Source organism: Wolffia australiana, chromosome 1 (genome assembly GCF_029677425.1).
Source record: "Wolffia australiana isolate 7733 chromosome 1, ASM2967742v1".
Lineage (NCBI taxonomy): Eukaryota > Viridiplantae > Streptophyta > Magnoliopsida > Alismatales > Araceae > Wolffia > Wolffia australiana.
The window spans coordinates 25,836,701-25,850,128 of NC_135835.1; the positions used below are offsets into that span (position 1 = coordinate 25,836,701).

At 38.3% G+C, this 13,428-nt stretch overlaps 2 protein-coding genes across 3 annotated transcripts; one reads left to right on the forward strand and one right to left on the reverse strand.

Annotated features, from left to right (window-relative positions):
- Positions 1-349: 349 nt before the first annotated feature.
- On the reverse strand, positions 350-1,653 carry LOC144712507 (uncharacterized). Its single transcript, XM_078586802.1, has one exon. The coding sequence runs from the start codon at positions 1,611-1,613 to the stop codon at positions 456-458; it is 1,158 nt and encodes a 385-aa protein (XP_078442928.1). The 5' UTR covers positions 1,614-1,653; the 3' UTR covers positions 350-455.
- Positions 1,654-8,325: 6,672 nt separating this feature from the next.
- Positions 8,326-12,580, forward strand: LOC144712511 (chaperone protein dnaJ A7A, chloroplastic-like). Of its 2 annotated transcripts, none has more exons than XM_078586811.1 (9): positions 8,326-8,484; positions 8,923-9,088; positions 10,034-10,172; positions 10,297-10,354; positions 10,684-10,726; positions 11,069-11,117; positions 11,202-11,282; positions 11,392-12,253; positions 12,327-12,580. In XM_078586811.1, exons 2-8 carry the CDS (start codon positions 8,961-8,963, stop codon positions 12,241-12,243), a joined length of 1,350 nt encoding a protein of 449 aa, XP_078442937.1. In that variant the 5' UTR covers positions 8,326-8,484; positions 8,923-8,960; the 3' UTR covers positions 12,244-12,253; positions 12,327-12,580. The 2 variants fall into 2 exon arrangements, with proteins under 2 accessions (XP_078442937.1, XP_078442932.1); XM_078586806.1 differs by having other exon boundaries at positions 11,392-12,239.
- Positions 12,581-13,428: the final 848 nt, after the last annotated feature.

Sequence of the window (13,428 nt, forward strand, 5' to 3'; positions counted from 1 at the left end):
AACAATACTTGCAAGAACTTGGCAGTAAAAGAACAAACATTGCATGATCAATCATGAGAAGATGGTGCAAATGTATTCATTTTCCCAGATAATATACAAAAAAAAAATTGTTACCCTAAAAGGTAATATTTCCATGTTTGCTGCCCTCAAACCCCAATCCCAGGTCCTGGATCTTCACCTAATAGATGATTAACAATACTTGCAATAACTTAGCAGTAAAAGAACAAACACTGGATGATCAATCATGAGAAGATGGCGCAAATGTATTCATTTTCCCAGATAATATACAAAAAAATTGTTACCCTAAAAGGTAATATTTCCATGTTTGCTGTCCTGGATCTTCACCATAGAGGGGATTAAAAATACTTGCAAGAACAAACATTACGAGAACAATCATGAGAAGATGGTGCAAATGTATTCATTTTCCCATATAATATACAAAAGAAATTGTTACCCTAAAAGGTAATATTTCCATGTTTGCTGTCCTCAAACCCCAATCCCAGGTCCTGGATCTTAATCTTGCCCAGGAACACATCCATCAGCTCAGGAACCTGACCCAGATGCCTGTTCACATATCTCTCCAAGAACGGCTTCTCAGAAGTTGTGAACATGGCGACCAGCTTGTTCTTCTCCTTGATCAACCCTTTGGCCACCAAAACCTGCCACACAGCGTACCTGGGCAAAATCCTCTTCTTGAATCCATACATGAGCAACTTGGGCTGCCTGCTAATATCAGCAGGAGTGAGCCCCAATTTCCTAGCAAACGAAGCCATGCAGAGCAATTTCTGCTCAGAAACGAGCAAGAACAGAGGACCCCTCTGGAAAGCAACGATAATCTCCTCATCAGACCATCCCAATCGCCTGAAAAGCTCCAATCTTGAGGCCAGAGTGGCTTTGCCGAGCCCGGAAACAGCTCTAATGGCATGGACGAAGAGATTCTTCTCCGGGGAGAGCCCCCAGCGTTCAACAATGGTGACAATCTCCAAGAACCGGTCGTGATTCTTCATCAGGCTGCGAGGGTGGGAGATGATCAAACGGGAGATGGATTGGGGGGCGACGCCGAGCTCGAGGAGGAGGGCGACGTTGGGGATCATGGTGCTCTTCATGTCGAAGTCGAGGCACCAGCGATGGCGGCGGAAGAGGGTGCGGAGGTCGGCCGCGGAGGCGACGAAGCGGCGGAGGAACTCGAAGCAGGGCCGGAGATGGCGGTCGAGGCTGCGGAGGAGCACGCGGGGGTCGCGGGCGACCATGTCGGAGGAGAAGCCCATCAATTGGAGGAATTCGAGTTTGGGGCCGAGCTTGGGCTCGGCCCGGGAGAGGAGAACGCGGGGCGATCGGCTGATCAGCTCGGCGATCTGCGCTTGGGAGAAGCCCTGCGATTGGAGGAGGGCGAGCACGGAGTCGGGCTTGTGCCGGGTTGAGGGATTCAGGCGGAGAGATCTGGCTATGGCGGAGGCTTGCGCTGCGGAGAGACCGCAGGAGGAGGTGAGGAAGTCGACGGTGAAGGAGGAATCGGAGGAGGAGTTGGCTATGGCGGTGGAGAGCTTGCTCGGGAGCTGGCTATGGCGGGGGCGGAGCTCCTGGAGCAGCCGCCTGGAGAGGATCGCTGCCATTGCTGCAGCTCTGCAGCTCTGCGAGAGGAAGGAGGGGTTTAGGGTTTATATAAGACAGAGAAGATACATTTCATAGATTAGATATAGATAGATAGATGGATAGATGGATGGATAGATAGATAGATAGATGGATAGATAGATAGATAGATAGATAGATGGATGGATGGATGGATGGATAGATGGATAGATAGATAGATAGATAGATAGATAGATACATTCCTACATGCAAAGATACATTCATAGATACATACGTGCAAAGATACATGCATACAGATATACATGCAAAGATACATTCATACATACATAGATAGATAGATACAGAGATGTTAGGAGAAGGATGGATGGCCCAGACAATACATTTCATAGATACATAGATCGATACACAGATATGTGGAAAGATACATTCATAAATAAACAAAGACAAAGTTGCGAGTTTACGAGCGGGAGCGATTCAGATTCAGATTCGTGTTACAAAGATTGTTCAGATCCATCTTCAAGTATGAAGTCAGAAAGTTTTTATATTTTAACATAAGATATACAGGCAAAGATAGATTCATACAGATATACATGCAAAGATGCATTCATACATACATACATGTGAGGATACATTCATAGGTACATACGTGCAAAGATACATTCATACATGCATACATGCAAAGATACATTCATAGATACATACATGCAAAGATACATTCATAAATACATACATGCAAAGATACATTCATACATTCCTAGATGCAAAGATACATTCATAAATACATACATGCAAAGATACATTCATACACACATACATACATGCAAAGATACATTCATAGATACATACATGCAAAGATACATTCATAAATATATACATGCAAAGATACATTCATACATTCCTACATGCAAAGTTACATTCGTAGATACATACATGCAAAGATACATTCATACATACATACATAAATCAGAGATACGTTGAGTTATTTATTGCAAATATACATACATACATCTAAAGATTCATTCGTAAATAGCTAGATACATTTATACATATATATACATACAAATATACATGGATCCATATGTAGAAATATAAATGGATACAAGCATAGATAAATACATACACACATGCATACAAAGATTCATCCATACATAGAGGTTTAGGGTTTATAGGCAAGAGAGGGAAACTGTTAGAAGAAAGATGGAAGGCCGAGAACATACATTACAAACATAAATAGATACGTACATACATAGATTGATACATTATACATACATACAGCAAAGATACATTCATAAATGCATGCAAAGATAAATTCATATATAGAAACATACATACATATATGTCAAGATACATACATACCTGCAAAGATACATTTATTGATAGATACAGAGATACATACATATTTGAGAAGACACATGCATACAGACATGCACGATTCATTCATACATACATAGATACATGCTAGCAAAGATACATTCATACATAGATACCTACATGGATACATAAATGGATACATACATGGATCCCTACGTATCTATGTGCATACGTACGTACATACACACAAACATGCATAAATGCATGTATGCATTAAACTGTGTGAATGATTGTTTTGGTTACTTTGATTAAATTAAATTCAGGTCCCTAAAGTAGACCAATTTTATTTTCATTTCACTAGTGTAGCATCCTTCATGGTTATCACTAAATCAATCAAGTGAGGTGCTTAACGGATTGGTATTGAAAGTAATTGGTTTGGAATGGTGTTTTGCATATTTGCATTGTTGGAGTCTATTTAGTCTGGTAATTATCTGATGGTTTTGGGCACTATGATTAAAGTAATTTTATTGTCTATAACAAGTCTAGTATCTTCTACGGGTATCACTAAATCAATCAAGGGATGTGCTAAAAAGATTAGTATTCAGATTGGAAGGTTTGAAATTTTAACTTGCTAGTTTATGTGGGTGAAGTCCATTTAGATTATAATTATCCGGTAGTTTTGGGTACTCTGATTTAAGTTATTTTATTTTATTTAACAAGTGTTCTATCCTCCAAGGGTATCACTATTCAATCAATGAATATGTTAAAAAACGAGTATTTAGCTTAGTTTGAAATTTTTTCTTGCAAGTTTATGCGGTTGAAATCCAATTAGATTGACAATTATCTGATAGTTCTGGACACTTTGAGTATATTAATTTCAGATCATTAAATTTGAGCAATTTTTTTGTTTAACTAGAGTGGTATCTTTCAAGGTTATCACTTGATCAACTAAGCAAGATGTTATATGGTAGTATTTAGATTAATTAGTTTGAAATTTTTTATCACATATTTGTGTTTCACGAGTCCACTCTGATTAATTATTTTGAAATGGTTACTTGACTTTAGTGACTTTAAAATAACATTAAAGCTAGTTAGGATGTATTTTGTGTAGATCTCGTTACTTGACTTTAGTGACTTTAAAATAATTTATTGATGAGAAATATCATCTTAAGATCATATTATTTTATGTTGAATATCTGTTGAGTTGAACAGAAGATGGATTACTATTTAGACCAAAAGTTTTCATGTTTTGTTTATTTTCCATAAAATATCATCTACACATAGTAGCAATGGATAACCACGTTTGGCCCCATGTCCACATCGCAGAGTCCATTTAGATTGTACTTGTGCAAAGATACCTGACTAGTTTAGTCTCTAATAAACTTCTCACATGACATGTCGATGAATAAGAAGTTATTTGAACTTATAAGGCTCCAAGATTTTATAAATCTTATGAAATGTTTCTATGAATGATTTTTTGATGAAGGCTTTTTTAAATCATGGTAAAAAATCATCTAGGGCTTTCAAAATCCAGGGCTTCCATCAGTTTTCCAATCTAATATATTATTTTTCTCCATACTTTCCAATGTTTTACTGTTCTTTTTGTAATTGTTAGTTTTTATTGTATTTCTAGTCTCATGTTTTACATTATTTGAAGGGCTTCTTGGATAACTAATCACATTCTTTGTTGTTTCCAACTTTTTTATAATAAATAGTTGGAAATACCTAAAACCAGACAAAAAAAATTGATCCTTTTTTTTGTAGTCTTAGGTGTTGAGGACTAACAACCTTTATTTGTCTCCTTGAAAAGACCAAAAATTAAATTCAAAGAATCTAAAAGCAGGGCAAATCATGAGAATCAATGTTAATGTCTCCAACATCTAAATGAATGTGGTTGGAATTAATGGACATAGTTCTAAACCATTAAATGGTACTTTTAAGATATAAAATTTTCAGGATAAAATTATAAATTTAAATAAAATAAAATAATAGATGAATTTAATATTTTTAATGCATTAATATGATTAACGTATAATTGCAGGATGCATGGATCACATGGTACCTTACATCTTCAAGAATTACTTAGGAGAGGTATTGGTGGCTGAAATAGAAGAACCAAAGTTATGTTTATGGAAGCCTATGTGTCTCAGGAAGGAGAGCATACATCTTAAAGTTCCTAAATAAATACAGTTTAATTTTTTGGTTGCTAAATGAGGTTATTAAATAAAATAATTTAATTATCTAGTTTTATAATATTTCCATTCTTCAAAGGGCTAAGGCCTTGATGACATATGATGGTAGAAGGCCAAGTCATTTGGATTCAAATGCATAAGTGTGTGTTTGATGAACACCAGTTAGTGATTTATAACATTGAGCCTTAAGTTGACTGGCCAACCCTTGGTGATTCATTTGATGTGGTTTGGATATGTTCAAATGATTTTGGGTAGAATCCCAGTAAACCATTGGAACATATCCAAAATATATCAATATCTTAATATCGAACAAATAAAATATTTTGAAGTGAAATCCATGTATATTTTACTTATTGTATGCATTCTCATGCATAAGATATGTATATTAGGTCTTGGCGCACTCTAGGGGAAATACCTTTGTATGCATTTTGATGATTGTTTATAGTAGGATATGCCAAGTCATCAATTAGTCACGGTTTGATGTCAGATCACATGGGGATAATAATATCAGAAACTGTGCCTGATTTCATATGGGTTGAATTATGTCACTTACAAATGTTATGTTCTTCCATGATTGATCGCCTAAAATGAGTTTCGAACAGTAGGAAAATGAATATAATTTTGACCTTTAAAACAAAACTAAAATACATGATGATTAGATGACCTTTCTTTGTAATAAAATTCATTATCATTTTCTTCCTTGACCTGGTCAACTCAAGCCACATAGATGCCCAGCCTCTTAATGTATCCATTTGATGCCAGACACGTTGCATCTCATATTCTTTGTCTGAACCATCAAAGCCAAAGGTCTGGGAAGATCTTCCTACCATTCCTGTCAGACTGGGAGGGGAGGGCCCCGAAGAAGCACGGGAGACGTAGGGGTGTTTGAGGAAAGACATGGATGTGTGTTTATCACTTTGGGTCTTTGGGCCATTTGCACCTGATAGAGTATTTCATAAAATCCTTAGATGACTGACCCTTTAGGCCTTTGTACCAGTTTAGTTAATTACACCATCATTACAGTCTCTCTTTATTGCCTCACCCAACCAATTGATTATCTGCAACGTATAGTAACAGATTGATTTAACACAATCAATAGGTTGAATCACCAATGCATGAGGTGCCAAGCTGCACAGCGTGTTCAAGAAGGCGAAATGAATTCATAAGCTCTTTCATTGCAATTGTCTTACATCAGTTACCGTCTACATATAATATCTAATGTACATGACATTCCTAATTTGGATTAGTATATGGTTAATTGTTATACCCCAATCAGCCAACTATATAGGACTAATGCATTGGAAACCATTAGAAATTGATTTTCCAATATTTCCCCTACTTTCCAATATCTTCTAGATGCAAATTCATCTTCCAGCATGGTAAGAATTAGAAAATGCACCAAAATCTTAGCCACGTGTAATTCTGATTCCTGGCACAAACCATGCAATTGGGGACTTTAAAAAGAAAGGACCATCAATAGAAGACATCATTCACATAGTGGATGGTTTCGTTTCAGACTGGTTTAGAAGGGCATGAATAGTTGGAGGGGGGGCAGTTCGATCCGCCTTATAACTCTTATTTACTTCTCTATAGTATCCCATCAATCACTGATTTGGGGTGATCTTCCTTTTTTTCTTTCAAAAAAAAAAGGAGATTTTTCCAGCTAGTGGGATTAATCGCCCAGTTACGAAGATCATCTTCTAGTAATGGTAAGAATAAAAAAAATGCACCAGAATCTTGGGCTTGAAAAATTTTGATGTGTGGCGCAAGCCTTCTGATTGGAACATTCAAAAACGAGGACCATCAAATAGACAGAGTCATTCACAAAGTGGAGGGTTTTGTTCCACGCTGGTTTAGAAGGACTCGTATAGTTGGGGGGGGCCAGTTTGGTCCTCCATGTAATTCTTATTTTCATCTTAATAGTATTGCATCAATCACAAATTTTGGATGATCTTCCTTTTTTATTTCGGAAAAGAAAATTCATGAAGATCTTCCAGCAAGTGGGGTTAATTACCTAGTTGCAAAGCTCACCTTCCACCGATGGTAAGAGTAAAAAAATGCACCAAAATCTTGGCCTGGAAATTTTTTGATGCCTGGCTCAAATCTTCCAATTCGAACATTAGAAAACGAGGAACATCATATAGATGGAGTCATTCATGAAGTGGAGGTTTTTGTTCCATGCTGGTTAGGGGGATCAGTTTGGCCCTCCATGTAATGCTTGTTTACATCTCTCTAATATCGCGTCCATCACAAATTTGGGGTGATCTTCCTTTTTTCTTCGCAAAAAAAAAATCATGAAAATCTTCCACCTAGTGGGGTGAATCACCTAGTTGCAAAATTCATCTTCCAGCATGCTAACAATATAAATAAGTATGCATCAAAGTCTTACTCTAGCAAAATTTGGATACCTAACAATTGAAAATGGGGACCATCAAATAGGCAGAGCCATTCAAAAAGTGGTGGATTTTGTTTCATGATGGTTAGGGGGATCAATACGGTCCTCCGTGAAACTCTTGTTTGCATCTATATAGTATCGTGTCAATCACCGATTTCGGGCGATCTTCCTCTTTTCTTAAAAAAAATGAAAATCTTTAAGCTAGTGGGGTCAATCGCCCAGTTGAAAAATTCATCTTCCACCATGATAACAATATAAAAAAATGCTCCAAAATCTTTGCCTTGCAAAATTCATCTTCCACCATGCTAAGAATAAAAAAAATGCTCCAAAATCTTAGCCTTGCAAAATTCATCTTCCAGCATGCTAACACTTAAAAAAAATGCACCAAAATCTTAGCCTTGCAAAATTCTTCTTCCACCATGCGAACAATAAAAAAATGAACCAAAATGTTAGCCTCGCAAAATTCATCTTCCACCATGCTAACAATAAAAAAAATGCACCAAAATGTTAGCCTAGCAAAATTCATCTTCCACCGTGCTAACAATATAAAAAAATGTACCAAAATCTTAGCCTTGCAAAATTCATCTTCCACCATGCTAACAATACAAAAAAAATGCACCAAAATCATAGCCTTGCAAAATTCCACTTCCACCATGGTAACAATACAAAAAAAATGCACCAAAATCATAGCCTTGCAAAATTCATCTTCCACCATCCTAACAATATATATAAAAAAATGCACCAAAATCATAGCCTTGCAAAATTTTGATGCCTGGCGCAAACCTTCCAATTGGAACATTCGAAAACGAGGACCATCGAAGGATCGAGAAGAGGGCAAGCTCGAATCGCATCTGGGCCGCTCGTGGGTAGTTTAAAGATCCCAACTTTGAAGCCCATGTCTTCTCTTGACCAGGGAAAGCGAGGCCTCATCCTCCCGCTCTCGCTCTTCTGCTCGTCCCCTCACCTCATCCGCCATACCCATCTGCTCTCCCAAAGGTATGTCCCCTCCCGGGCTGCTTCTTGCCATTTCTTCTTCTTCGTTTTCGCTCTGATGCTTGTTCTCTCTAATGGGTACGAATAATTTTTCGCTTCCGGCGTTTTCTTTTGTTCTTGGATGTATTATCTGAGTCAATCCAAAGGTTTCCTTCAATGGGTTATCGTTTGATGATTTTGATTCTGATTATTGCGATACTGGAAGTAGCTCGTCTTTTCTTTGTTGGGTTTTTCGCTGAATCCTCCGTTTTCTTCCCGTTGGTCACGCTGTGAGAAAAAAAATTGATTACCGTCTGTTGATATTGGTGGTTTATGTGGTTTGATTCACTCCTCGAATTTCCTCCAATGGGCTGTTGTTTGATGATTTTGGGTTACGATTATTGTTCTTCTATGCGTATGTTTTATGCTAAGTTCTCTGTCTTTTTCTCCCTGTTCTTGCAGGGAAAGAATCAAATATTAGCGCCTGTTAAACGTTTTTCATGGCAATACTACCTTCTGGGAGTACTTGGGCGGCTCATTTGGGGACTGGTGCTCAGCTTAGACCCTCTTCGCATTCTGGACTTTCTGTTTCATGCTGCTATGCCAAATTCTTGAATCATCAATGCGGGTGAGAGAATGTATTTATATGTATTTTACCTGTTGCCATATTTCTAGTTAGAGTAGTAATTTTCTACATGAGTTTCTTATTTTTCGAATTATTAATGTCGTTCTTCGATTTCATTATTGATATTCTATCTCTTCAAACCCTATGTTTTTCGTGTTGAAATTATTTTCTACGTCATCTTCCCTCTGCGATGGAGTATTAACCTACCCTCAGGTTCTTTGCAAGAAAGAATTGCATCTAAAGAAAGGATGTTTTGATTTCTCAGAATCCTATTCTTTCAGTTCTTTTGTTCTGGAAGGAAGTTGGATAACGTTGGACAACCTCTGGTTCTGAAATAAAACCTTCGGAACCTTTGGTGTAGAATTAAGTTCAGTCTTCTAAATAATAGCTTACAGCTCTCTCATAATTGTGTAATCCATCCCAAGCATCTCAACCGTATGAAAGGTTAGTTGTGCGGCTGTGCAAAAACTTGTATTATATTTCTCTATTGCGCTAGAGAAATTCGCCTTTGTTAGCCTTATTTTTCATCAGTGTGGAAGTATTTTGTTGGCTAACTTTCCGCTATTTCACATGTTTATCTTTAAATTTATGCCAGTTATACCTTCGGATGTCACTTTATGTGTATTATCTTTCTCTCCCTTCTCTTTCCTGATGTCAAACGTTTGATGCATTCTTTAGCGTATGTCAATGCCCATTTTCAGGTGTTTTTATGTGGCCTGGAAAACAAACAATTTAGTTATACCATTAGCCTGTCTATCTTGTTGGATTATTTCTCTTCTCTGTTAATTTAATCATCTTGGCTTATTTGTTTTGCTTTTTTTTAAAATCATATTCATCCATTTTTATCCATCTTCTGTTGACTTAGAATTGTGGGATTTAGTGATAACACGGCCTCCCAATTTCATATCTTTCACCGAAGACTTAAATCCCGATTTCATATTTTTGCAGAATTCTTGGCCGAGAAAAACCACTAGCTTCGTCTTCTTGCGCTTTTTTTGCTCGTGATTTATCATTTGGGCTTTCAAGTTCTGGTCTCCAGACTTCTCGCTGTCGAAGGGGTGCTCGCCTTGTTGTCAGAGCTGATGCTGTGAGTTTAAGCCTGCTATTTATGATCATTGTTTCTTGAATATGATATCTATCTCTTAAACTTCTGAAAAAATGCATATTCTGTGTGAGATGTCTTAAATCATGTCCTTATTTTATATCCGCAGGATTATTATTCTGTTCTTGGTGTCTCAAAAACTGCTTCCAAATCAGAAATTAAAACCGGTAGGTGCCTTTGCCATTGTTCTTTAATTTCTTTCTATCCCTTTATTTACATTATCGAATTCTTTACGTTTGTAATTTTGATGTGGCATTGGATATATTTTTAATTGCTGAAAAACTACTTCACGTTCAGAAGTGACTTCTCGTTATATTTAATTCGTTTATTATTCTAACTTATAAGCAAATTTCGGGAAAATCCTTAATTTTAATTTAGCTCCTAGTATTTTCTCTGTGGTCCTCACATATTTCTTTCAAAACATTTTTTTTTTCTACCCAACATGGATTTGCCGTTTGTGTTTCTAACTAATTGTTCTTTCTTGCTCGAACTCTAGCTTATCGGAAACTTGCCCGGAGTTACCATCCAGATGTAAACAAGTAAGTTAACATTATTGAGTCTATGGGTTTCATTTTTTCGTCTCTCACTCATGTTATCATTTTCTTACGTAAATGTTAAAGTCAATCAGCTTCTCATTCCTGTTTCTAGTTTTGCTCACTGTAATATTGTTGTTCTTAAGTTCTTGAGTATCTCGGTTTTCTGATCTATATTCTGGGTTTGTTGTACCTTCAACGAGATTGTGGCTTTAAGTTGTCCAACTAATACTTTCCAGATAATTTTGCCATATTTTTCTGAAAAGGTTAACTATTGCTGATGGTAGTGCCTCAGTTCTGAAAATACTGCATGTTGTCTGATATATTTTTCCGTCTCGTTTTGTGCAGAGAACCTGGAGCTGAAGAGAAGTTCAAGGAGATCAGTAATGCGTATGAGGTTGGTTTATGTTTTGCATTGAGATAGAATATTTTTATCCTCATCCCCCATAGACATGCAGACTTACGCCAAAAATTGCTGCAGGTCTTGTCTGATGATGAGAAACGGTCTTTGTATGATCGCTTCGGAGAGGCCGGACTCAAAGGCGCTGGTATGGGCACTGGGGTAAGTACTTTCCCTCATTAACCATCATAATTTCTGGATATTTCGCTAAGAATGGCTTTACATTTGTGCTTAAAAAAATCATCTGGTGCATTTGTTGCACATCATGCAGGATTTCAGCAATCCATTTGATCTCTTTGAGTCATTGTTCGAGGGGATGGGTGGCATGGGTGGGATGGGTGGTGCAAGAGCATCCCGCAACCGGCCCATGCAGGGTGACGATGAGACCTACAACCTAGTCCTGAACTTCAAAGACGCCATCTTTGGCATCGAGAAGGAGATCGAGATAACCCGTCTCGAGTCCTGCACCACTTGCGACGGCTCGGGCGTCAAGCCCGGCACGAAGCCTACGAAGTGCACCGCCTGCGGCGGCCAAGGCCAGGTCGTCTCTTCCGTCAGAACCCCTCTCGGCGTCTTCCAGCAGGTCATGACCTGCTCGGCCTGCAACGGCACCGGCGAGATCTCGACTCCATGCAGCACATGCAGCGGTGACGGACGAGTGAGGAGAACGAAGAGGATCAGCCTGAAGGTCCCGGCCGGTGTAGACTCCGGCAGCAGATTGAGGGTCAGATCAGAGGGGAACGCTGGCCGGAGAGGTGGACAGTCGGGGGATCTCTACGTCTTCATTGAGGTCCTTTCAGACACAGTTTTAAAGAGAGATGGCACTAACATTCTCCACACATGCAAGGTTTCTTACATTGATGCAATCCTGGGCACTGTGATTAAAGTCCCAACTGTGGATGGGATGGTGGATTTGAAGGTTCCTGCTGGGACTCAGCCTGGGACAACCCTAGTTATGGCCAAGAAAGGAGTTCCTTTCCTGGGAAAGCCCAACATGAGGGGTGATCAGCTAGTGAAAGTGCAGGTAGAGATACCCAAGAGGCTCAGTGGGGATGAGAAGAAGCTGATTGAGGAGCTGGCCAATCTGAACAAGTCGAAGACGCCCAACAGCAGCAGGAGGTAGCTTCAGGAAGGTGTTTGATTCTTTCAGCCTGTCTTTGCCTGTTTCTGGATGGCCTAATTTTATACATTTGGGATTTGTTTCAGGGGCGAGATGAATGGATCTTCCACTGAGGGGAAGAAGGGAGCTCCTGTGTCTTCTGGAAATTGAGTTTGATTGGGACAGGTAGTGCCTAGTTGTGAGTGTATAACCATTTATTCTATTTGTTGCCAAGTTCTTAGGAAGACATGACTGATGGGTAATAATGGTCAAAGGGGGAAGTTTTATGGTAGTTTTTTCCCCCCCTGAACTCCCAAGTTTTGCCTTTTTTCCTGAAGTGGTATGGATCCGTGTTACAGTCTCTCTCTCTCTCTCTCTCTCTCTCTCTCTCTCTCTCTCTCTTTCTCTCTCTCTCTCTGTGTCTGTCTCTCCTTCCTTTTGCTATCTGTGCATTTATGTTCTGCCAAATTTTAGGTTCAGTAAAGATGGCGTAGAAGAATGCTTGCAGTAAATACGATTGATAACCATTTATCCTTTTTGCCCAACCCCAATGATAGGAAAATACAAGAATAATACAAACTATTCTCGGTTAAAATTAGTAAGCTATGGGCCAGAAAAATGTACAAGCTAATCCCCAAAATGTGTACAGATCATCTCTTGACTTAGATTCTTTGTTGAGAATAGACATCGAGACATGGAGATAAATAGAAATAAAAAGGAGTTAGACAAAGAGATATTACACTGGTTGAAGACAAAATTTGACACAAACAGGATCAGAGGCTAAAATATTTAAACTGAATTGCGAGGAACTTTGGAGTGATTTAAGAAGCATATTTTGCAGTGAATTGATGATATCGTTGGGGATTATCCTCTATATACAAGTCTTTTGGAATTCTTCTGCTATTTTTTAAATTATGGAAAAATATTTACCAGGGATCAATAATTTATGTAGATGCTCAAGGAGATAACAGTGTGAAGAAATTATTTGGAAGAGAAGATTCGAGTTCAAGCCTCGGTGGATAAAGACAGAAGAAAAGGGAGTTCACCCAGCTTTAGAAGCCTAGGTCACAGATTGTGGGCAGTGAAATCCATTTGTCCAACAAGCTGATATTTATATATTTATTACTATGAATTGATTCAAAAGATGGTCAATGATTTGAATATATCCATAATATATTAGGAACTAAAGCAATACATTAACATAAATTA